At 46.8% G+C, this 22,432-nt stretch overlaps 1 protein-coding gene across 1 annotated transcript in view; it reads left to right on the forward strand.

Annotated features, from left to right (window-relative positions):
- The window catches only part of LOC140212165 (SH2 domain-containing adapter protein F-like), a 263,486-nt gene that overhangs the window by 13,835 nt on the left and 227,219 nt on the right, over positions 1–22,432 (forward strand). The window contains 1 exon segment of the mRNA XM_072282800.1: positions 18,237–18,363. Within this exon segment, the coding sequence (XP_072138901.1) occupies positions 18,237–18,363 (127 nt within the window).

Consider the following 22,432-nt stretch of genomic DNA (forward strand, 5'->3'; position numbering starts at 1 on the left):
TTCCCCCAAACCTATCTCCTTCCTTGCTCAAAGTGCAAAGTAATTTCGTTAACACAAGAGATTCTGGAACGACAAACAAAATGCTGGAGGAACTCAGCATCTATGGAATGGAATAAACAGTCCACATTTCAGGCCCAGACCCTTCATCAGTCATTTGTCAGTCGTTGTGTGTAGTTTTTCATTGATTCTATCGTATTGCTTTGTTTTACTGTGAATGACTGCATCAAAATGAATACTCAAGATAGTATATGGTGACATAAACGTACTTCGATAATAAATTTACTTTGAACATTGAAGTACATATATGATAGATACTACATTGAGATTAATTTTCTTGCTGGAATTTACTGGAAAAATAAAGAAATACGTTAGAATTTATGAAAAACTATACATGGCAAATACTGATAAACAACCTATGTGCAAAGAAGACCAAAACAGAGCAAATAAAAATTAATGCAAGACTGCAAGTGCAGGGGGACTCTTTGGGTTTCAGTTGACCTGACTGGGAAAATTACTCTGCACAAATTCTTCCATGCATTTTGGTGGCAGTGAGGCACAATTTTTGTATGACTTCACAACCTGACAACTCCAACGCCCTATGTGCCAGGGGGAATCATCACTCTAAACCTGCCTGATGTTCTCAGTCTGTGCTTTCCCCTCTGTAGAGCAGGAAGGGGTGGGGGAGGGGGCTGGATTTAATCTCTGGTTGAAGCAGCATTCCCATCTGAGGGCTGGTACCTGCATCTGAAGTGCCGAAGAAAATTAAATGAGGAAGAACCTGTAGAATTCTTCACTCGCCGAGGGACCTAGGTAGGTCATCATGGTCAGGAGTAACCTCCTTGTTGTCGAGTCCTCATCGACTCATGGCGACCCTATGCATAGTGTAGGTGGAAATAGATTGCCAGGCCTTTCTTCCGCACAGGTTGGGACCTGGCTGGATTCGAACTCGGGACCATCGGCCTCAGGGTCCAGCACTGATGCCACTACACCACCAGCCAGCTCAACCTGCTAGTATCTCACACAAATTCAGCATGTCAACAACCAGAGGCGGGGAGGGTCAGTAGCTTTAAAATCCTTGGCTTTAACTTATCAGGAGGACCAGCACATAGCTTCTCTACTTCTTTATAAGTTTGCACAGATTCAGTGTGTCACCAGAAACACTGACGAACTTCTATAGATGCAGAGTGGAGAGTTTTGTAACTGGTTGCATCATGGCCTGGTATGGAAGCACCAATGCCCAGGAACAAAGAAATCTACAGAGTGGTGGATACAGGCCAGTCCATCACAAAAAATGCCCTCCCCACCATTGAGCACATTCACATGGAGTGCTGCCACAAAAAAGCAGCATCCATCATCAGAGCCCCCCATCCTCCAGGCCATTCCCTCTTCTCACTGCTACCTATGGCAAATGATGTGAAGGCCTTAGTTTCCACACCACCAGGTTCAAGAAGAGTTATTACCCTACCACTCTGAACCGACATGAATAAATTCATTCACTACTGCTCTGAACTGATTCTGCAGCCTATGAATTCAATTTCAAGAGCTCTTTACAACTCATGTTCTCTGTACTTCTGACAACAGTGCAAATTGAAAACCGCTTACAAAACTACTGAATACTCTCCTTCTTCTAGATATAGCACTACTTCTGAACAGCAATCGATTGCAGCCAGTAATTCCCCGTTTTAGGAATGTATGTTTGGGCCCAGTGAACGATCTGGCACTTCTGCGATCTCCTGGGGGATTCAGAATGGGGTGCAGCCACGGCAGTCACTGGGGGTGGGCGCTGTGTCGATTCCTAATGGCAGAACACAAACCCGTTGTTGGCTCCATTACGCCCTGCCAATTAAAGTGTCGAGCAAGATTAAAAATCGACAAGGACGAGTGCGGAAAACTGTATTTGGCTGGTCTCCCTCTCGCTGCTGCCGACAGAAGGCACAGGGGTAGGTAGATAGATAGATAGGTAGATATACTTTATTGATCCCGAGGAAAATTGGGTTTCGTTACAGCCGCACCAACCAAGAATAGAGCATAAATATAGCAATACAAAAACCACAAACAATCAAACAACAAATAGCAAACTATGCCAGATGGAAAATAAGTCCAGGACCAGTCTATTGGCTCAGGGTGTCTGACCCTCCATGGGAAGAGCTCCATGTGTCTGACCCTCCATGGGAAGAGCTCCATGTTCGGTGGCCACAGGCAGGAACAACCTCCCATGATGCCCAGTGTTGTATCTCGGTGGAATGTGGCCTAAGTCCAACAGCAAAAAGTTCAATATCCGGTCTACAAACACGTTCCTCGATCATAATATGACCAGGATTGCACCATCCGTTGTTAATCAGAACAGTAAGCACCCAACTCCTTCATGCTTCCCGCTCTCAGTGCACTTCCGGTCAGCCCGAATGGTCTGGAAGCCGTCCATGGAGAAGTTTTGATCGGGTATGTCCTCGTGCAGCCCCGTTCCAGTAAGACACATAACACTGCATTCCCGAAATGTTCTCTGACGCCTGGCTGCGCTGTGAACTCGTCCATTTTATTACCCACCGAACTCCTCTTCTCCATAAGTCTCTGTTGTCTCGACCTGGTCCTCCTTCCTTGACTTTGTGATCCCCCTCTGCATCCTCTGTGTGTTTTCCTCCAGATTTCAGCCGGGGTGTCTGCCACTCTGCTCGCTAAACTGGCCGGCATAAGCTCAATCAGCTGCTCCCTGGAATAAACAATGCGACCATGCTTCTGCCCCGCTAATGAGAAGTGTCGGAATGTAACTATTTCCAGCGCTAAAAACCCAAATAAAACTCTCTCTACCAGCATGTTAGAGAGGGTGCAGCTTCGACGTGTTACTGTGCAAACAAAAATACAAAACGTAACGTAAGTTAAACAGTAAGAAGAAAAAAGTAAGAATACTGGTCTGGAACGGCTGTAACAGGCTGCATGCACGATGATCTTGGGTCCCACACTGCAGGGTTTGATTGCCTTGTTGGCTCATGGTGGTGGAATCACTTTCGGTTGTGGTTTGATGTCTATTGTCCTCAGTACTCAACGCGCTGTGCTATTTTTGTGATTTGATCGTGGACGTTCTGGTGCAGAACTGGATCTGTGGCTGTGGCTTGCAGCCATCTGCAGAGCACTGAACTGTCTGAACTCAGAGGCTGTGGCCATGCTCATCAGCTCCTGGACCAGCTTCACTCGCCTCAGCGGCTCGTGGCTCTGCACTCTCTTTTGGGGCACTGCGGTTTGATGTTGAATGTTCTCTGTGTTATTTGTTCACTTTATGTTGTTTGCGCAATTTGCTCTTCTGTTTTTGCATATTTGAAGGTCTTTGGTCTCTTTTCTTTATGTCATGGTGTTTCTATTTAGTGGCTGCCTACAAGAAGACAAATCTCAAGGTGGTATACTATATACATACCTTGATAATGAATGCACTTTGGACCTTGAACTATATTTTATCTCACCTGTGGCTCCCCGTAGCTGTTTGCTTGTGACAGCGGCCACACCCTGGGCAATGGCTTCGACAAGCCGGCTAAACCAAATGAGGGTAGCCGACGGGTCTCAAACCCTCGGTGAGATAGGGAGTTGTCTATCCCAGCATGTGAAGACAGACTCCGGCGGATTGAGCAGACGAGACCACTGGAAGGTCCAATGGTCAAGAAGGTGGTCTCTGCAAGCATCGTGGAACATGTAGAGCACGACAAGACACAGAAGATGTCCCGGTCATCCACTGCACCTAGTCCCATCTTCAGCCGTTTCGACTCTGTCTTGCCACTGGATCCAGATGGGAATTGGGAAGAGGGAGTGAGGCTGACACTACGCAACTCTCCCTCACTTAAATCCAAATCACACGCTAGTCTCGACACCATCAATAATGGTGTCGAGGTCCTCATCGACGTACGATGGACGAACACATATTTTATTGCACAGTTTGTCTTTTGCACATTGGTTGATTATCAGTTTTTGCTCAAAAGATAAGATTAGGTTAAGTTTTATTTATCACATGTACATCAAAACATACAGGAGAATGCGTTGGTTGTGTCAAATCAAATCACAAGGTTTGTGTTGGGCAGCCCACAGTGTTGCAAGGCTTTGGAATGTGAGAGTTAGAGGAAACCCATGCGGTCATGGGGAAAACATACAAACTCCTAACAGTGGCGAGAATGGAATCCCGAACTCATCGCTATCACTGTAGTAGTGTTATGCTAACTGCTATACTACTGTGTTGCCCCACTTATATATAGCTATCTATGTATAGTGTTTGGTAAATTCTATTCTTTTTCTTATTTTTCTTCTAAAAACTTCCATGAAAACTAATCTCAAGTACATTTACGTACTTTGATAATAAACTTACTTTGGACTTTGAAATGATAAGTACACCCCTCCCCCAGGTTCTAGCTCAAGGACTGTTCAGCTTGAGCCATCGGCTCTTACAAATGCTGCAGGAATGCTGTTTATTTCCCTGTATCGATGCTGCCTGACCTGCTGAGTTCCTCTAGCATTTTGTGTGTGTTGCTCTGGATCTCTTGTGCTCTTAGCCAGCCTTTAGGAACTTCATAGTAAGCCTCCAAGGATCAATGTTCTCCTTGCTGCTGCTATCTCTGGGTTACCTAATCATTATCATGCTGCTACCCTTGAGAGCTTCCTGCACACTGTTATGCTCTGACATTTAGAAAGAAAAAGACCTAATTTTTAGAGGGATTTTAATTTCCCTTCCAGGCTAACCTCGAGCACTTAACTGTCAGTGAAGTACCTTTAAAGTATTCTCCCAGTGGTGGCGTAGGAAATTCTTCCATAGCTGCGCCAAGAGCAACCCAAAACCACATTATTGGCTGTCAATCTCTTTGGAAAGTGCTGGGATGGTGAAAGATGCAAAGCTTTTCTTTCGTGGTGTTGGGTGTGAGTCAGTTTGCTGAATTGTGTGTGTGTGTGTAACAGAGTAATTTGTTTGTCTTCACTAGTGAGATGTCAAATAAGCCCCCGAGTCGCGTCCAGCCTGGCCTGAAGTGTCAACTGTGTATTCCCCTCAGATGCTGCCCAAGCTGCTGAGTTGCTCCAGCATTTCGTGTGTGTGTTACTCAGAATTCCCAGTGTCTGCAGAATCAGTTGTACTTTTGACCAACACTGAAGTGCCTACATGTGAAACAAGGCCATAAGACCATTTGATATATGAGCAGAATCAGGCCATTTGGCCCATCGCGTCTGCTCCACTAAATGGCTGATCCATTTTTCCTTTCTCCCGCCTTCATACCCTGACTAATCAAGAATCTGTCAACCTCTATCTTAAATATAACAAAAAACGCGGCCTCCACAGCTGCCTGTGGCAATGAATTCCACAGATTCACCACTCTCTGGCTCGAGAAATTCCTCCTCATCTCTGTTCTAAAAGGATACCCTTCTGTTCTAAGGCTGTGTCCTCTGGTCTGACACGTCCACCGTAGGAAACATCCTCTCCCCATCCACTCTGTCGAGGCTTTTCACCATTCGATAGGTTTCAATGAAGTCACCACCCATTCTTCTGAATTCCAGTGAGCAGAGTCCTAGAGCCTTCAAACACTCCTCGTATGATAAGCCTTTCAATCTCAGAATCATTTTCATGAACCTCCTTCGAACCCTCTCCAATGTAAGTATATGCTTTCTTAGATAAGGGGCCCAAAATTGCTCTGAATACTCCAAGTGAGACGTCACCAGTGCTCAACATTACATCCTTGCTTTTATATTCTAGTCCTCTCGAAATAAATGTTTACTTCACATTTGCCTTCCTCTCCACCAACTCAGCCTGCAAATTAACCTTTAGGGTGTTCTGCACAAGAACTCCCAAATCCCTTTGCATCTCAGATTTTTGGATTTTCTCCCCATTTAGAAAATAGTCTGCATATTTATTTCTACTACCAAAGTATTTCATTTGCCACTCTCTTGCCCATTCTCCTAATCTGTCTTAAGTCCTTCTGCAGCCTACCTGTTTCTGCAACACTACCTGCCCCTCCATCAATCTTTGTATCATCTGCAAACTTGGCATCAAAGCCGTCTATTTCATCATCTAAGTCTTTGATATACAGTGTAAAAAAAAGTGGTCCTAACACCGACCCCTGTGGAACACCACTAGTCACTGGCAGCCAACCAGAAAAGGATCCTTTTATTCCCACTCACTGCCTCCTACCAATCAGCCAATGCTCTAACCATGCACCAGGATTCTTTGGCCCTCAGATTTCTGAACTTTTCTCTCCATTTCTCTCACTGTATTCCCTGCTCCCTTGCTACGACGCATATCTCCCAGTCACTTCAAATAAAAGGGGCTTATTGGTTTGTCGCAGGCTTCTGCTGCAAGGATCTCATGGGGGTGGGGGCTGGAGAGTGCGCTGCTAGACAAATTCAGCCTGTGTGCCTTGGTTGCAGAGAAACTTCCTGCCATTGGATCTTGATGCTTGTGTGTAGGGAGAGCGGAGGGAACGACCAATTACCCTCCCCCAACCTGAGCAATACAAACAGTGGGTAAGTGGATTAATGAGGGCAGCGTCATTGGTTTAAAACTTGGGGGAGTGTTTAGGTGTGAACCACCCACTCCTTGTATGATGTGTGTGATCTGCTAGTGGGTCCATCAGCACACCAGGTTCCTAAATTGCTCAGTGTTTTACAGAGGCTGTCCGTTGGTTGGTTGACCATGGATGTTGTGTCCTAGCTACCTACATTGTTAGTGCAGCACCGTCAGTACGCATGCCAGGGCAGTATGATATGTGCAGCACCGCCGGGACGCATGCCAGGGCAGTATGATATGTGCAACACCGCCGGGACGCATGCCAGGGCAGTATGATATGTGCAGCACCGCCAGGACGCATGCCAGGGCAGTATGATATGTGCAGCACCGCCAGTACACATGCCAGGGCAGTATGATATGTGCAGCACTGCCGGGACGCATGCCAGGGCAGAATGATATGTGCAGCACCGCCAGTACACATGCCAGGGCAGTATGATATGTGCAGCACCGCCGGGACGCATGCCAGGGCAGTATTATATGTGCAGCACCGCCGGGACGCATGCCAGGGCAGTATGATATGTGCAGCACCGCCAGTACACATGCCAGGGCAGTATGATATGTGCAGCACCGCCAGTACACATGCCAGGGCAGTATTATATGTGCAGCACCGCCGGGACGCATGCCAGGGCAGTATGATATGTGCAGCACCGCCAGTACACATGCCAGGGCAGTATGATATGTGCAGCACCGCCAGTACGCATGCCAGGGCAGTATGATATGGAGAGCAAGCTGCCATCCAAAGGAATGGCAGAAACCAATACAGTTTTGCACCAACAGTAGTCAGCCCTGAACTCAACATAGGGCTGCTGTATAGATTCAGCTGTGATTTTTCAGTGGGGTTTATGCCCGAAGCCTTCACCGTGAATGGGCATAGCTGCAAGGCAGCAGAGGTTTGAGATCAGAGTTTTCCTTCTAGATCAGGAGCTGGACTTGATTGTCAGAGGCTATTTGAGATGCACTCCACTGGGAGCACTTAATAGGTAGTGGGAGATTATCTTCCCCCACCCATGGCCATGACAACCTTAAGTGTTGTAATACATAAGAACTTGGAGCAGGAATTGGCCAGGTGGCCCGTCGAACCTGCTCCACAAATCAATAGATCATGGCTGATCTGTCCGTGGACTCAGCTCCGCCTTATCCTTAGTTCCCCTGATGTCCAAAAATCCAACCAACTGTGTCTTAAGTATACTTACAGAGGAAACATCTACAGCTTCTCTGGGCAGGGGATTCCACAGATTCACTACTGTCTGAGAAAAGCAGTTTCTCTTCATCTCCGTCCTAAACCTATTGTCTATTTTATTTATCCCTTTCATAATTCTATAAGATCCCTTCTCATTCTTCTGAATCCCAGTGAATATAGTCCCAGGTGATTCAATCTCTCCTCATGGCTATAGAGAGCCTCCTGACGTATTGCTGTGCAGTGTGGTTTGCCAGCTGCACGGAACAGAACAGGAAGGACTTGCAGCGGGTGGTGAGGGTAGCAGAGCGGGTTATTGGCACAACATTACCCTCCCTCAGAGACATTTATACTGGCAGACTTCAAAAGAAGGCTACTTGTATTTCAAAGGATCCCACTCATCCTGGACGTCACCTGTTTTCCCCTCTACCTTCTGGGAAGAGATACAGAGCATTAAGGACGAAAACAAAGAGACTCCTTAACAGCTTCTACCCACAAGCAGTGAAATGTGTAACACCCCCTTCCCTTCTCCTGCCCCCCTCCTAAGATGGCGGCAGCTAAATGCATCACACTTCCAGGAATGGCAGGTGTACAATAGTCCTACTCCCCCATCCATATATTATTAATTTTGGACTGCACTCCTGAGGTCTTAGAGTTTATTTTATGCATATATTCTTTGTCATACTGCAAAACATTGAGCTGCTAAACTGTGTTTCATTGCTCCACAACAATGACAATAAAGATAAAGGTAAGGATAGCTAACCCCTTCAATTCTCAGAATCAACCAGGTGAACTTCCTCTGCACTGCCTCCAAAGTCAGTATATATTTACTCAAATGATCTGGGTTCAATTCCACCGCTGTCTGTAAGGAGTTTTCCCCGTGACCGTGTGGGTTTCCTCCCACATTTGAAAGATGCACAGGTTAGAAGATTAATTGCCGACAGGTCCGTAATTGGGCGACGTGGGATCATGGTCCAGAAGGTTCTATTACTGTGCTCTATCTCTTAATAAATAAGGAGAGCAGAACTGTATGCAGTACTCCAGGTGTAGCCTCACATCAGTTGGAGCATAATCTCCTTGTTCTTAAATTCGATCCCTCTAGCTAATGCACTGCCACTTTATGCTTACACTCCACACCTCATACCTACACAGACACAGTCACTGTCCAACTGTGTTTTCATATGTCTGTTGCTATCTGGAAGAGTTCCTCTTGCCAAGAGTCACGTTGTCACTTCATCATTTCCTGTCAGAGTCACCTTCGGTTCAGGTACTGCCCTTAGCCTCATTTCTGTACGTACAATCGGTCTATGTACCATATAGAAGCTGATCTTATGTATATACGGCCACACTCAACAGTTACATGGTGTTTTATAGGATTGCTTTTATATTGATTGTGTTTTTATGCTTATCATGTTTTTATGCTGCATCGGCTCTGCAGTAACAATCTTTTCATCCTCCATTAGGATGCACACTGAAAAATGACAATAATGTTGAATCTGTCTCAGGGATTAACTTATTTTCTTTCTCCCTTTCTCTCATGTACCTTATCTTGTTCCCGTCAGTAAGATAAATCTGTGTGAGGGAGTGCTACTCTGTAAAAGTGATGCCTTTTTGGTTTAGTCAATAAGTCAGACCCCAGCAGTGTTCCACGCAAGACAGAAGGTCCCTGGTTCTACTTCATAGAAGATCAGTGTTCTTCTCCCTGATCTGATGACACTGCCAGTATTCATCCCTCAGCCTGAATTATTAAAGCAGATTAGCTGTTCATCACGGGATTGCTGTTTGTGAAAGCTTGCTGTGTACAAAGTGGCTGCTGATCTCCACGGTATTTTGGGAAGTGCTGACATCCCCAACAGTGCTAGGGAAATGCAAGCCTTGCTAATGGTATGGGACGACTTTCGATCTCACAGAAAGGCGTTATTATGCAAATTAATATATAATTTGGTAGTTAAGATGTGTTCCAGACTCAGAGTCATAAAGCATAGGGCCTACAGCCAAACCAATCCATGCTGACCAAGAGGCCTATACAACTGAGCCCTATTTTCCCCCATTTGGCCCATATCCTTGTAGACCTATAGTCATACAAGATAGAAACAGGCCCCTCAGCCCAACAAGTCTACCCTGACCATAAAGCTCCCAACCACACTGATCCAACATTAAACCCAGTCCTGTTGAAGGGTCTTGACCTGAAACATTGACTGTCATTTCTACCACAGATGCTGCCCGACTTGCTGAGTTTCATGAGTGTTTTGTATGGGGCCAGATTTGCAGCATCTGCAATCCCTCCTGTGTCTCTATTATTCCCGTTGACTCACAGTAGGCTCTACCTCTTGCATCTACACTCAGTGGCCACATTATTAGGTACACCTGTGCACCTGCTCGCTAATGCAGATGTCTAATCAGCCAATCATGTGGCAGCAACTCAATACATAGAGCATGCAGACATGGTCAAGAGGCTCAGTCATTATTCAGACCAAACATCAGAATGGGGAAGAAATGTGATCTAAGTGATTTCCACTGTGGAATGATAGTTGGTGTCAGACAGGGTGTTTTGAATCAACACACACAAAACGCTGGAGGAACTCAGCAGGTCAGGCAGCATCTATTGAAATGAATACACGGTCGCTGTTTTGGGCTGAGACCCTTACTCAGGCATGAGAAGGAAGGCGGAAGATGCCAGAATAAAATGGTGAGGGGAGGGGAAGGTGAGTAGCTGGAAGGTGATGGGTGAAGCCAGTTGGGTGGGAAAGGTAAAAGGCTGCAGGGGAAGGAATCTGATAGGACGGTGGACAACGGGAGAAAATGAAGGAGGAGGAGACATTTTGAATATACCAGAAACTGCTGATCTCCTTGGATTTTCATGCACAACAGTCTCTAATGCTTATAGAGAATGGTGAGGAAAACAAACAAAAAATAAATCTAGTGAGCAGCAGTTCTGTGGCTGAAAATGCCTTACTAATGAAAGAGGCCAGAGGAGAATAGTCAGACTGGTTCAAGCTGACAGGAAGGCGACAGTGTTACAACACACTTTACAAGGGTTGTGCAGAAGAGCATCTCAAAACGTACAACATTGAACCTTGAAGCGGATGGGCTACAGCAGTAGAAGAACACAAACATATACAGTCTCTATTTCCTGAGGAGACTGAGGTCCTTTAACATCTGCCGGACAATGCTGAGGATGTTCTACGGGTCTGTGGTGGCCAGTGCGACCATGTTTGCTGTTGTGTGCTGGGGCAGCAGGCTGAGGGTAGCAGACACCAACAGAATCAACAAACTCATTCGTAAGGCCAGTGATGTTGTGGGGATGGAACTGGACTCTCTGACAGTGGTGTCTGAAAAGAGGATGCTGTCCAAGTTGCATGCCATCTTGGACAATGTCCCCCATCCACTACATAATGTACTGGTTGGGCACAGGAGTACATTCAGCCAGAGACTCATTCCACCAAAATGCAACACTGAGCGTCATAGGAAGTCATTCCTGCCTGTGGCCATCAAACTTTACAACTCCTCCCTTGGAGGGTCAGACACCCTGAGCCAATAGGCTGGTCCTGGACTTATTTCCTGGCATAATTTACATATTGCTATTTAACTATTTATGGTTTTATTACTATTTAATTATTTATGGTGCAACTGTGACAAAAACCAATTTCCCCCGGGATCAATAAAGTATGACTACTACCTTCAGTGGCCACTTCATTAGATACTGGAGGTGTACACTCAAGCCAAGTTATAGTGGCTAATTAAACTCCCTATGTCCTTGTGATGTGGCAGGAATCCCTCATGGTCGCATGGAGAATATACATTCTTGAAGGGCTGAACGGCTTAATTCTGCTCCTATGTCTTATGGTGGTTATGATGCCAAGCAAGGTTTGGATTACCCTACAGTCTGGACTGGATTTGAAAGTTAGAGTCTAAGCAAATAATTTTCATTTAATGTTTTCTGTTCTAACCTGGGAAAGACTTATCCATGCTCCAAACCTATGATTACAAGGTGTAAAGGATATTTGGACCCGTACATGGATAGGAAAGGTCTAGAGAAGATGGGCATGGAACTGTCAATAAGCATCTTTTTCAGTGTGGATGAGTTGGGTCAAAGGGCCTGTTTCTGTGCTGTATGACTAAGAGTGGAGCCATTGTGAATGGAGAGCAGACACTCACCCTTTCCTACCCACTGACCTCTCTGTGGCCTGGGGGTATTTAAGTAACAGCCTGCAGAAGTCATGTGGCCAAGTGGTTAAGGCGTTCGACTAGCGATCTGAAGGTCGTGAGTTCGAGCCCCAGCCGAGGCAGCGTGTTGTGTCCTTGAGCAAGGCACTTAACCACACAGTGCTCTGCGATGACACTGGTGCCAAGCTGTATGGGTCCTAATGCCCTTCCCTTGGACAACATCGGTGTCATGGAGAGGGGAGACTTGCAGCATGGGCAACTGCCAGTCTTCCATACAACCTTGCCCAGGCCTGCGCCCTGGAGAGTGAAGACTATCCAGGCGCAGGTCCATGGTCTCGCAAGACTAACGGATGCAGAGGTCTCTTTTGAGACCGGCTCTGGGAGGACGTGTGACAGGCTACTCGGCTGTACAATCTTCACTGCAGAGAAGCTTGAGAGCTCAAAGAGAGAGAATGAACAGAATAAACAGAAACACAGACCGAGGAAAGGATGTAAAAAGGCTTTTGTCACTGTCAGAATTGATATCTTCGGCTGACACAGATGAGTCTCTCTGTGATGTGTGCTGGTATCTGACTGCAGCACTCTTTCTGCCTGCATCTGGACCCCCACTGTTCCTCTCGCTTCTTCCAACTCTCTGCTCTGCTGCTCTCACTCCCTCCTTCATGGTCACCCTCCGCTCTCCCTCAAGCTTGGTGTCAAACAACTGGGTTTAAATGAAAACATGGAATTGCCCATCGGTGTCCATCAGCACCTGAGCCAGGTGAGGTCAGTACTGCTGCTGCAGGTATGGAGAGTCAGGGGAGTGTTTATCCTGCTCAATAGATGCATGGATCTCAGCCTTAGACTGTGGGCAGCAGATGACTGATAGGCTATAAATGATATCCCTCCCTGTACACACTCATAATCTAACAGCTTATCTCAGCAGTTAAATCACTAACTGTCTAAAGAACTGAGAAAATACACACGGCTGACATCTCCGATTTCTTCTCTCGCCCTGGTGCTCCTGGCACGAATCATTCATGCTGCCCACTGCCACCCACTCACCCCCAGAGCCAACAAGACATCTAGTGTTCCCTCCGCAACCCCGTCTCCTCATTTGTTAACTTTTTCCTGACAGGAGTTACAGATTTGAGCTCAAGAATCTTTTCACAAATAATTCATTGCTTGCTCCATATAATTCATTAGCTTACAGAGGGTACAGATGAGAAAAGGCACTTTTGGTGCTGCGATAAGACCGTAAAACATAGGAGCAGAATTAGGCCATTTGGCCTATCGAGTCCTGCAGAACTGAGGTGGTGCAGGTGGAGGCAGAGCCCAGGCCCAACTGCAAGGGAAGACCCGAGGTTTAATTAACTTAAGTGCCAAGTAGAATTGGAAAGGTTGGGCTCAGGCCCAAGAGTGTACTGAAGTGGTGGTAACTGGGTCAAGTTACAGGGAATGGCCCAAGGCTTGGATGATTTAAGCACCGAGCCAGATTGATAAGGTCAGGGTGTTGGGGCTGGGGGCAAGGGACGGGTCAGTTCAGCTCGCTGCTCTGTGAGGCTTTCTCGCCCGTGCACCGAACTTCATGCGTGATTTATTATCCCTCCCAACTCCATTGTGAACAGTTTTGGGCCCCATATCTTAGAAAGGATGTGCTGGCATTCTGAACCTCCTCCATGAGAATAATCCTAGGAGTAAAATCATTAACGTATGAGGAGCATCTGATAACTCTGCACCTGAATTTACTGGAGATAAAAGGAATGAGGGAGGATCTCATTGAAACCTATTGAATATTGAAAGGTCTAGATAAAGTGGACATAGAGAGGATGTTTCCTATAGTGGGGAGAGTCTAGGACCAGAGGGTGTAGCCTCAGAATACAAGGATGTCCCTCTAGAACAGAGATGAGGAAATTCTTTACCAGAGGGTGGTGAATCTGTGAAATTTGTTACCACATATACCAATTGGGTATACTTAAAGCAGAGGTTGATAGATTCTTGATTAGTAAGGGCATCAAAGGTTACGGGGAGTAGGCAGGAAAATGGGGTTGAGAGGGATAATAAATCAGCCATAATTGACTGAGAGCAGACTTGATGGGCAAAATGGCTTCATTCTACTTCTATGTCTTATGGTCTTGTTTTCCCCTTCAAAGCTTCAAGCTTCAGCGGTTGGATGGGTATATAGGAGCAGTCTTGGGGACTGGAGACTGAGTGAGCCTTCGGGTTTGGAGTTTGGGATTGGGGTGTGGCTCTGTCTTAGGATCTGAGGCTTTTGTGTGTCGGGTTTAGAGTTAATATGGGAGGGTCTCAGTGCAGGGCAAGTGTTTAAGGTCTGGCAATGGGACACTCTGGGCCAGGATTTGGCACTGGATTATGGGTACAGCTTTGAATTTTGTGTCTTGGGATGGGAGTCTCAGTGCAAGGCATGGTTTTAGGGTCTGGGCATGGGAATATAGGGCAGGGCTTTGGCATCAGGTTACGAACGGAGGTCATAGGTTTCAGATTTGTCGCAGACTGGGGGTTTAGTCCCTAATTATCCTGCCCCTGACAGCAAATAGCAAGTTGAGGGAGCTGCCCTTTCCCAGTCAGTATGATCTGGGTGAGTGAGTGAACCATTGTCTTCCTGGTTACATGAATGTGGAAAGTTTCATTTAGCAAAGTGTTGGACAATGCCAGAACCTTGGTGAGGTTTTATACCCGGTGAAGGAATTTCTGGTGATGCAGTCATTGACAGGCACACGGTAACATACAACAGATACTGGAAACTCCAGAGGCCATTTGATCCAGGATAGAGACTCGAGGCTGCAGACTCATTCAAGCTCATTTCCCATTCCTTCCCTCTCGGCTTTATGTCCTTTCTCCATCACCCCCCCCCCTTCCCAACCTCAGTCAGGACCCCAGGGATCATTGCTTCACAAGTCTATAATGGGGGTTCAGTGCCCTTGGGGGGGCAGATGGGTGCTCGGTTTACGTGTAAGAGGACAGCCCCAACATCGCAGTGCTCCCTCGGTATGTCATGGAGGTAATTTGCTCGGCATCGAGCCAGTGCTGATGCAGAGGTGAAGCCCAGTGGGTGAAGTCATTGGGGGGGGGGGGGTTGGTGGCCTGTCGCACACTGATGTAGTGGGTAGAGCTGCTGCCTCACAAGGCCAGAGACCCAGGTTCGATCCTGAGTGCCGGTACTGTCTGTGTGGCGGTCTCCCTCTGACTGCTCTGGCTTCCTCCCACATTCCAAAAACAAGTGCGGTGGTGAGTTAATTGGCCAGTGTAAGTTGCCCTAGTGTTTAGGTGAGGGGGAGTTAAGGAGGGTAGCACTATAGCATAGCGGTTAGCACCAGCAATCACTGTAAGAAGTTCATACATTCTCTCTGTGACCACAGTGTTTACTCCAGGGGCTCTGGTTTCCTCCCACATTCCAGAGGCGTATGAGTCAGGGTGAGTAAGTTGTGTTGGTGCCGGAAATATGGCAACACTTGCCAGCCACCCAGCACAATCCTCACTGATCTGATTTGACGTAAGTGATGCATTTCACTGTACCTTTCACTGTACATGCGACAAATAAAGCTGATCTTTCTTTTTCCTTTCCACATACTAAATATGAAAAGTAGGTCAGGGGTTTAAATGGCTGTAGATGCCCGAGTGTATGGTGAGGGGCAGAATCTGGGGTGAGTGGAACGATTGGCGAAACAATGGGCCAGATTTGATGGGCTGAGGGGCCTGGGTACATCTGCATGACTCTCTGTGTGTGGACAGAGAGGGAAATCTCTGCTGGAATAAAACAGTGGGCTGAATATAGATGAGTGTAAATGGGAGAGTGATGGCACGCACAGACTCGATAGACCAGAGGGCCTGTGCCCTTGCTCCATGACTTTCTGTGTGTGGACAGAGATGGGAATCTCAGCTGGAAGCTGGTCTCTGAGGAGTCTGGGTGTGTGCACTTCCTCTGCCTGGCAATTGATGTTTCCTGGACTCTCCTACACCCTTCCAGATGTCTCATCACATGTCCTGTTGTGTGCTGCTTACCTCCCACACCCTGCACTCTGCAGCCTTCTCTGGAACTCCCTGCGGCCCGTGACCTGCTCAGGCAGAGCTGCCTGTCATCGGATTCCTTTCCCGACTTCCGGGATTATCTTTGTCAAGCATTTGTTGAATTGGTCAATGAGAGTGCTTCCCGGCCACCAATAAACTCTTCCTCATCTCCATCCTGTTTTCTCCAGGAATATGATTTCCTCCCCTGGGTCATCTTGACATACTCAGGGGAATGAATCAGTCTTTCCCTCTCTACTCTCTCTCCCCTCCCCTCTCTCTCTCCCCTCCCCTCCCCCCTCCTCTCCCTCTCCCCCTCTCTCTCCCCCCTCTCTCTCCCCCCTCTCTCTCTCCCCCCTCTCTCTCCCCCCTCTCTCTCCCCCCTCTTCTCCCCCTCTCTCTCCCCCCCTCCCCTCCGCAACCTCCCTGCTCTCTTCCCCCGCCACTCTCTCCCCTCCTGCCTCCTCCCCCCACCGCTCCCTCCCTCCCTTACCCCTCCCCCATCTCCACTCCTTTCTCCCCCCACTTTTTATCACACGTACATCAAAATGTACACTGTTATTTGCACCTACAACCAACACAGTCCGAGGGTGTGCCGGGGTGAGCCCGCAATTGTCACAGTGCCAATATAGATGCCCACCACTCACTAACCCTCGTCTGTACGTCTGTGGAATGTGGGTGGAAACTGGAGTATCCGGAGCAAACCCATGTAGTCATGAGGAGAGCACAGAAACTCCTTACAGACAGCAGCAGGTATTGACAGCCGGTGCTGTAAAGTGATACCCCAACTGTTATGTTACCACGCTGCACTGTTTGACTGTGGAGGCTTCACATTTTGGTGTAAGTTCACGCTGGATGATGCTGGGATGAGAATGTTGGACAGGGTCAGCAAAGATCTCGGTTACTGTGGTTAGCGATGTGTTTGTGTGAAGCCAGAGTATGAATGGTGCCTGGTGATAATTGCCTTCCACAGCCAAAAAGCCTGATGGCTTTGGAGCACGGACTGTGATTTATCTATGGCCTAGTTGTGACCAGAGTACACAAATCCAGCACGTCTCTCCCTCTGCTGTTTTTGCACTCTTTGTGTCTCTCTCTTTTCCGTTTTTGCACTACTCCTTCAGGTTCCACTCTTGCCCCTTCTCTTCTTACCTGCCCATTGCCTCTTTCTGTTCTTCTTCCTCCTTCCCTTTCTCCGCATGTCCACTCTCCTCTCCTATCAAATTCGTTCTTCTTCACCCCTTTGCCTCTTCCACCCATCACCTCCTTACTTCATCCCTCTTCCCTTAACCACCTGCCGTCCTTTCCCCTCATCTGATCTCAACGAGCACCTTCCAGCTTGAGCTCATCCTCCTCAACCCCCTTCTTGTGCTGTGTTCTTCCCCTGCCCCTTCCTTTCCAGTTCCCCTCCCCTTATTCTGGCCTCTGCCTCCTTCCTGTCCTGATGAAAGGTTTTGGTCTGGGATGTCCACTGTTTATTTCTCTGCATGGATGCCGCCTGCCTTGCTGAGTTCCTCCAGCATTTTGTGTAGTTATTCCGGAGTATCCAGCATCTGCAGAACCGGGATTGGAGGCAAGAGTCAGGGCCGATTTTGCTCGCTCTCCCGCGATGTCCACTCCTCTGTCCGCGGCGCTGAGGATGTGAAACTGCCTCAGGCTGCTGTGCTTCACGCCTGTGAGCTTTGTGGTGATTTGCCTGGCTAGTATGATGAACTGAGTCTGAGGCTTTGGGCCTACCCTGTGGATTCGGATCTAAGGACTCAGTTTGGTTTGGAATGCTGTTGCTCACTCCGATTTTTTTTTGCATAATTTGTTTTTTTCTCTTTCTCTGCGCATTGGGTGTTGGTCTTTATTTTCTTTTAAATTGGGTTCTTTTGGGTTTCTTGACTTCTGGCTGCCTGTAAGCAGACGAATCACAAGGTTGTTTAATTTATACACACTTTGATAATAAATGCATTTTGAATCTTGTGTGAATGAATATGAATCTTTTGCCTGGGCTTAGAGCAGGACAAATGCAATGGGCAGTGGAGTGTGGTTACTGTATCAAGACAACGTTAAAAGAATGAGGAAGACATTCCTTCCGATGATAAATCTGCCACCTTCCTTCCTTCCCCGTCTCGCTGTCTGAGAGATTAATGATTATCTGCTATTTCCATCCCAGCAAGTATCAGGAGTTCACCCTCAGTATTATTTACATGCTGTAGTTTGTCACTTTAAAGCTGCTGGTTTATGGAGAAAGTCTCTTTTACTGATGCCTAGAGGGCGTGGAATACAGATCTTTAGCACATTACAGAAACAATTACCTATTCAATGAGTGCTGTGTGTCTAATGTAGCTCTTTTGTGCTCTAATTTGTTCCCACTGACAGGTCATTATTCTTGAAGATTATGCCGATCCTTTCGATGCTCAGGCTGGTGTGACCCAGGCTGGTCAGGAGAAAGTGGTGGGAAACGATGGCTACATGGAGCCTTACGAGGCCCAAAGAATGATGGCAGGTACGAAAGTCAACGTTCTACAATTGTACCGTGGAGCGCAGACCTGTTATGTTGTTCCCGGCATCGGGTGTCGGCTCTTCATTCAAGTTGGGCGGCACGGTAGCGTAGTGGTCAGCACAACGCCTTACGGTGTGGGCGACGCGGGTTCAATTCTCGCCGCTGCCTGTAAGGAGTTTGGAATCTCTCTGTGACCGCGTGGGTTTCCTATTGGGCGCTCTGGTTTCCTCCCGCAGTCCAAAGACGTACTGGTTGGTAGGTTAATTGGTCGTGTGATAAAGCTAGGATTAAATCAGGGCATTGCTGGGTAGGTATGGCTCAAAGGGCCAGAAGGGCCTATTCTGTGCCGTATCTCAATAAATAATTAAATATATTCAAGTTTATTACCACAGGCATGCAGGGTATAAATGCCACAAAAATTAGCAGTCTGCAGCTGCTGCTCAGTACATTGCAAACATGACAATCATAAGCTAACATCAACTTAGATTAACATGAATTATACATAACTTTGAGCACATCTACAAAGGAGTGCTGTCAGAAGAAAGGAGCATTCGTCATCAAGGACACCCCAACACCAGTCTGTCAGACGAGCTCAGGTAACCTGATTCTGTGCTGCCCTGGCTACCAATCTAAGCGCCCTGTTCGGATTCAACGTTAAGTGGCAAATCCTCAGCCGAGTATCTCTTCTTCCCCAGGAACTACTCTGTAGCTCTGGAGTTAATACTTAGCAAGTGCGTCCAAAGTATTGTATCTCCTTAACTCTTTCAGGAGCTGAGTTAGAGCTCCTAGAATCTTTGGCTCAGTCAGTTCAGACACTCCAATCTTATATTGTGTTTTCGTGTTATTATCACATGAAGTAAGAACATACAATGCCACAGTGCAGGCTCTTCTGTTCATCAAGTTGTGCCGACCTTTTAATCTAGTCCAAGATCAATATAGTCCTCTATTTTTTCTTTATCCATATGCCTATTTAAGAATCTCTTTGGTGTCCCTTAGGCACCTACCTCTGCTGCCATGCACTTGCACTCTTGTGTAAAACAAAATGCCTCTGACATCCCCCCCCTATATTTTTCTCCAATCATCCTAAAGGCAATGTCCTTTTTTGTCACATCAGCTGTGACAAGCCTTGCTTATAAGGAGAGACCGTGGCAAGCGGTGATCTTACAAAGGGTTATAAAATCAGGAGGGGCACGGATAATGGAGGTGCTCAGGAAAGGGGGGTCTAAAAATACAGTTAAGGTGAGAAGGGACAGATTTAAAGAGGATCTGGGGGCTGGCTGAAACCCATCTAATATTGAAAGGACTGGACAGAGTGCACATGGAGAGGATGCTTCCAACAGTGGAGCGATCTAGGAGTAGAGAGCACAGCCTTAGAGTAGAAGGGCGTCCCATTAGAACAGAGATGAGGAGGAATTTCTTTAGCCTGGGGGGGGGGGTGAATCCGTAGAATTCATTGCCCCAGACGGTTGTAGAGTTCAAGTCAATGGGGATATTTAAAGCGGAGGCTAATATATTCTTGATAAGTAAAGGTGTGAAATGTATGGGCAGAAGCCAGGAGAATGGGGTTGAGGTATGATGAATGGCGGAACAGACTCGATGCGCTGAATGGCCTAACTCTGTTCTATGCCTTTTGCTCTTATAAGTTTTTCAGTTAAGAGTGTGGTGTGCTGCACACAGCTCTGCTATTTCTTACTTCAACGAAGCTGACCTGATTTATTGAGTCAGACCGTTCCTTATAGTCGATATTCAATAGGCACCATGCCCATGACACACTGACCCTTGTCTTTATTTGTAAAGGCTTAGAGCGTGAGTACATTAAAACTTCAATAATCTCTCTGGATATTCAGAAATTCCAGTGGCTCATCGTTTGCCCTCCTCCCTTCAGATTTCTCAGTCGCTCATCAGAGGGGCAGTTAATAGGAGTGCTGTCTCACAAGCACCAGTGACCCGGCTTCCACCTTGATGTCTGGTGCTGTGTGGACCCCGCATATTCTCTGTGACCGCTGGGGTTCCCGCCCGGGTGCTCTGGTTTCCTCCCACATCCCAGAGACGTGCTGGTCAGTGGGTAATTGACCGCTGTAAATCGGCTCCGAAGTGTGGCTAAGTGGTAGAATCTTTGGGGGGGGGGAGAGGGTAGTTGAGAGGAACATGGGGAGAACAAAACTCTAGCTAGTGCAGGATTAAAGCACATGAGTGATTAATGGCTAGTGCAGACTCGATGGGCCAAAGGACCTATTTCCATGCCTCACTTAAAAAGTTCAAACTACATTTTATTGTCAAAGTGTTTATACTTAATACGACTTTGAGATCTGTCTTCTTACAGGAGGCTACAAAACAAAGAATCCATTAAAAACAAAAGGAGACCTTCAAACACCCAATATGCAGAGAGGGAAAAAAACAAATAAAAACAAATCATGCAAACAATAAAAGCAAGCAAGTAGCATTCCGAACTGAAGTTCACAACGCCAGGCATCATTGCAGTCAATTCAGAAGTCCACTAGTTGCAGGCAACAGCCTCAGTCCAGCACAGAGACGAGCAGACCCCTGCGGAGCAGCGAGCTGAAGTGGCCCATCTCCCGCCTCTGAGCCCGACACATTCCAATCTAGCTCGGTGTTTAAATCGTCCAACCCTCGGGTCGTTCCTCGACCATGGGCTCGGGCTGTGTCGCTTCAATACTTTAAGAAGTTGTCCATTACTGAGAGCCGTAAGCCCCCTGTGCTATCAACAGGACAGACCCCCCACCCCGCCTTCCCTAAGAGACATTATTGAACCATGTGGGATTTTTATGTAGTTTTATGATTGCCATGCCTGGCACAGGCCTTTTCTATCCCTTACGTTTAATAAGATTGATTTAATTTATTTAGGATTGAAGCCGGGTCTTTGGATCTTTATCTAAGACTCTGGTTTACTAATCCCACAATGTAACCACTCTACTGTTTCCCTATTCTATTCACTCTCGAGCCGCTTTGTCGGCCAAACACTAAGAGGCTTTTGTTATTATTCTATTGACTTCTTGTTTCCTGACAGTTGTCACACTCACAAGCTCCCTATGTGTTCGCTGTGTTGTTTTATTCTGGAGTGTGTGCCTACTTGCCTGCCCACGAGTCCTTTAACACAGACCGGCTGGCTGTGACATCCCCTCTTCGTTGCGCGGTGTGTAAAACAATCAGAATGAGTCGCACTTCTCCATCCCCAGAGTGACTCAGTGCCTCGACTGATATCATCACCAGCAGGATATCGGTTTGATTAAAGTCCACGTCTTCAAACCCAGCCTCATTACATATGCAAAAGCAAAATGTTAATGTGTTCGTTTCTGATTATATTAACTTACCGCCACCTCTCTCCAGCACAGGAGGGTTGGTGATTAACACGAGTATAATCCCCATGAGATCATGAGAACCATATTTAAAGGGCAGGTGTAATCAAGTCACTCAATTTTGCTGAGTGCTATTAAAGTTTCTGCTGGAAATTATCTTAGTTTTATCCTCCTGTCAACCTCATGTATAGTGCTTGGCTTGCATCCCTGTACCAACCACGTGACTGAAGCAAGATAAGTCGAAGTTCAAAGCAAATTTATTATTGAAGTGCATATACACTTAGTGGCCACTTTATTAGGTACACCTGCTCATTAATGCAAATATCTAATCAGCCAATCATGTGGCAGCAACTTTTTGCAAAAAAGCATGCAGACATGGTCAAGAGGTTCAGTTGTTATTCAGACAAAATGTCAGAATGGGGAAGAAATGTGATCTGAGTGACTTTGTCTGTGGAACAATTGCTGGTGCCAGAAAGGGTGGTTTGAATTTCTCAGAAACTGTTGATCACCAGGGATTTTCATACATGACAATCTCTAGAGGTTAAAGAGAACGGTGTGAAAAACAAAAAAAAAATCCAACAGTCCTGAAGAAGGCTTGGCTTGAAATAATGCTGCCTGACCTGTTGAGTTCCTCCAGCATTTTTTGTTGCTTTGGATTTCCAGTATTTGCAGACTTTCTCATGTGTATGATCCAGTGAATGGCAGTTCTGTGGGTAAAAATGCCTTGTTAATGAGAGAAAATGGCCAGACTGGTT

The sequence above is a fragment of the Mobula birostris genome, chromosome 18 (genome assembly GCF_030028105.1).
Source record: "Mobula birostris isolate sMobBir1 chromosome 18, sMobBir1.hap1, whole genome shotgun sequence".
Taxonomy (NCBI): domain Eukaryota; kingdom Metazoa; phylum Chordata; class Chondrichthyes; order Myliobatiformes; family Myliobatidae; genus Mobula; species Mobula birostris.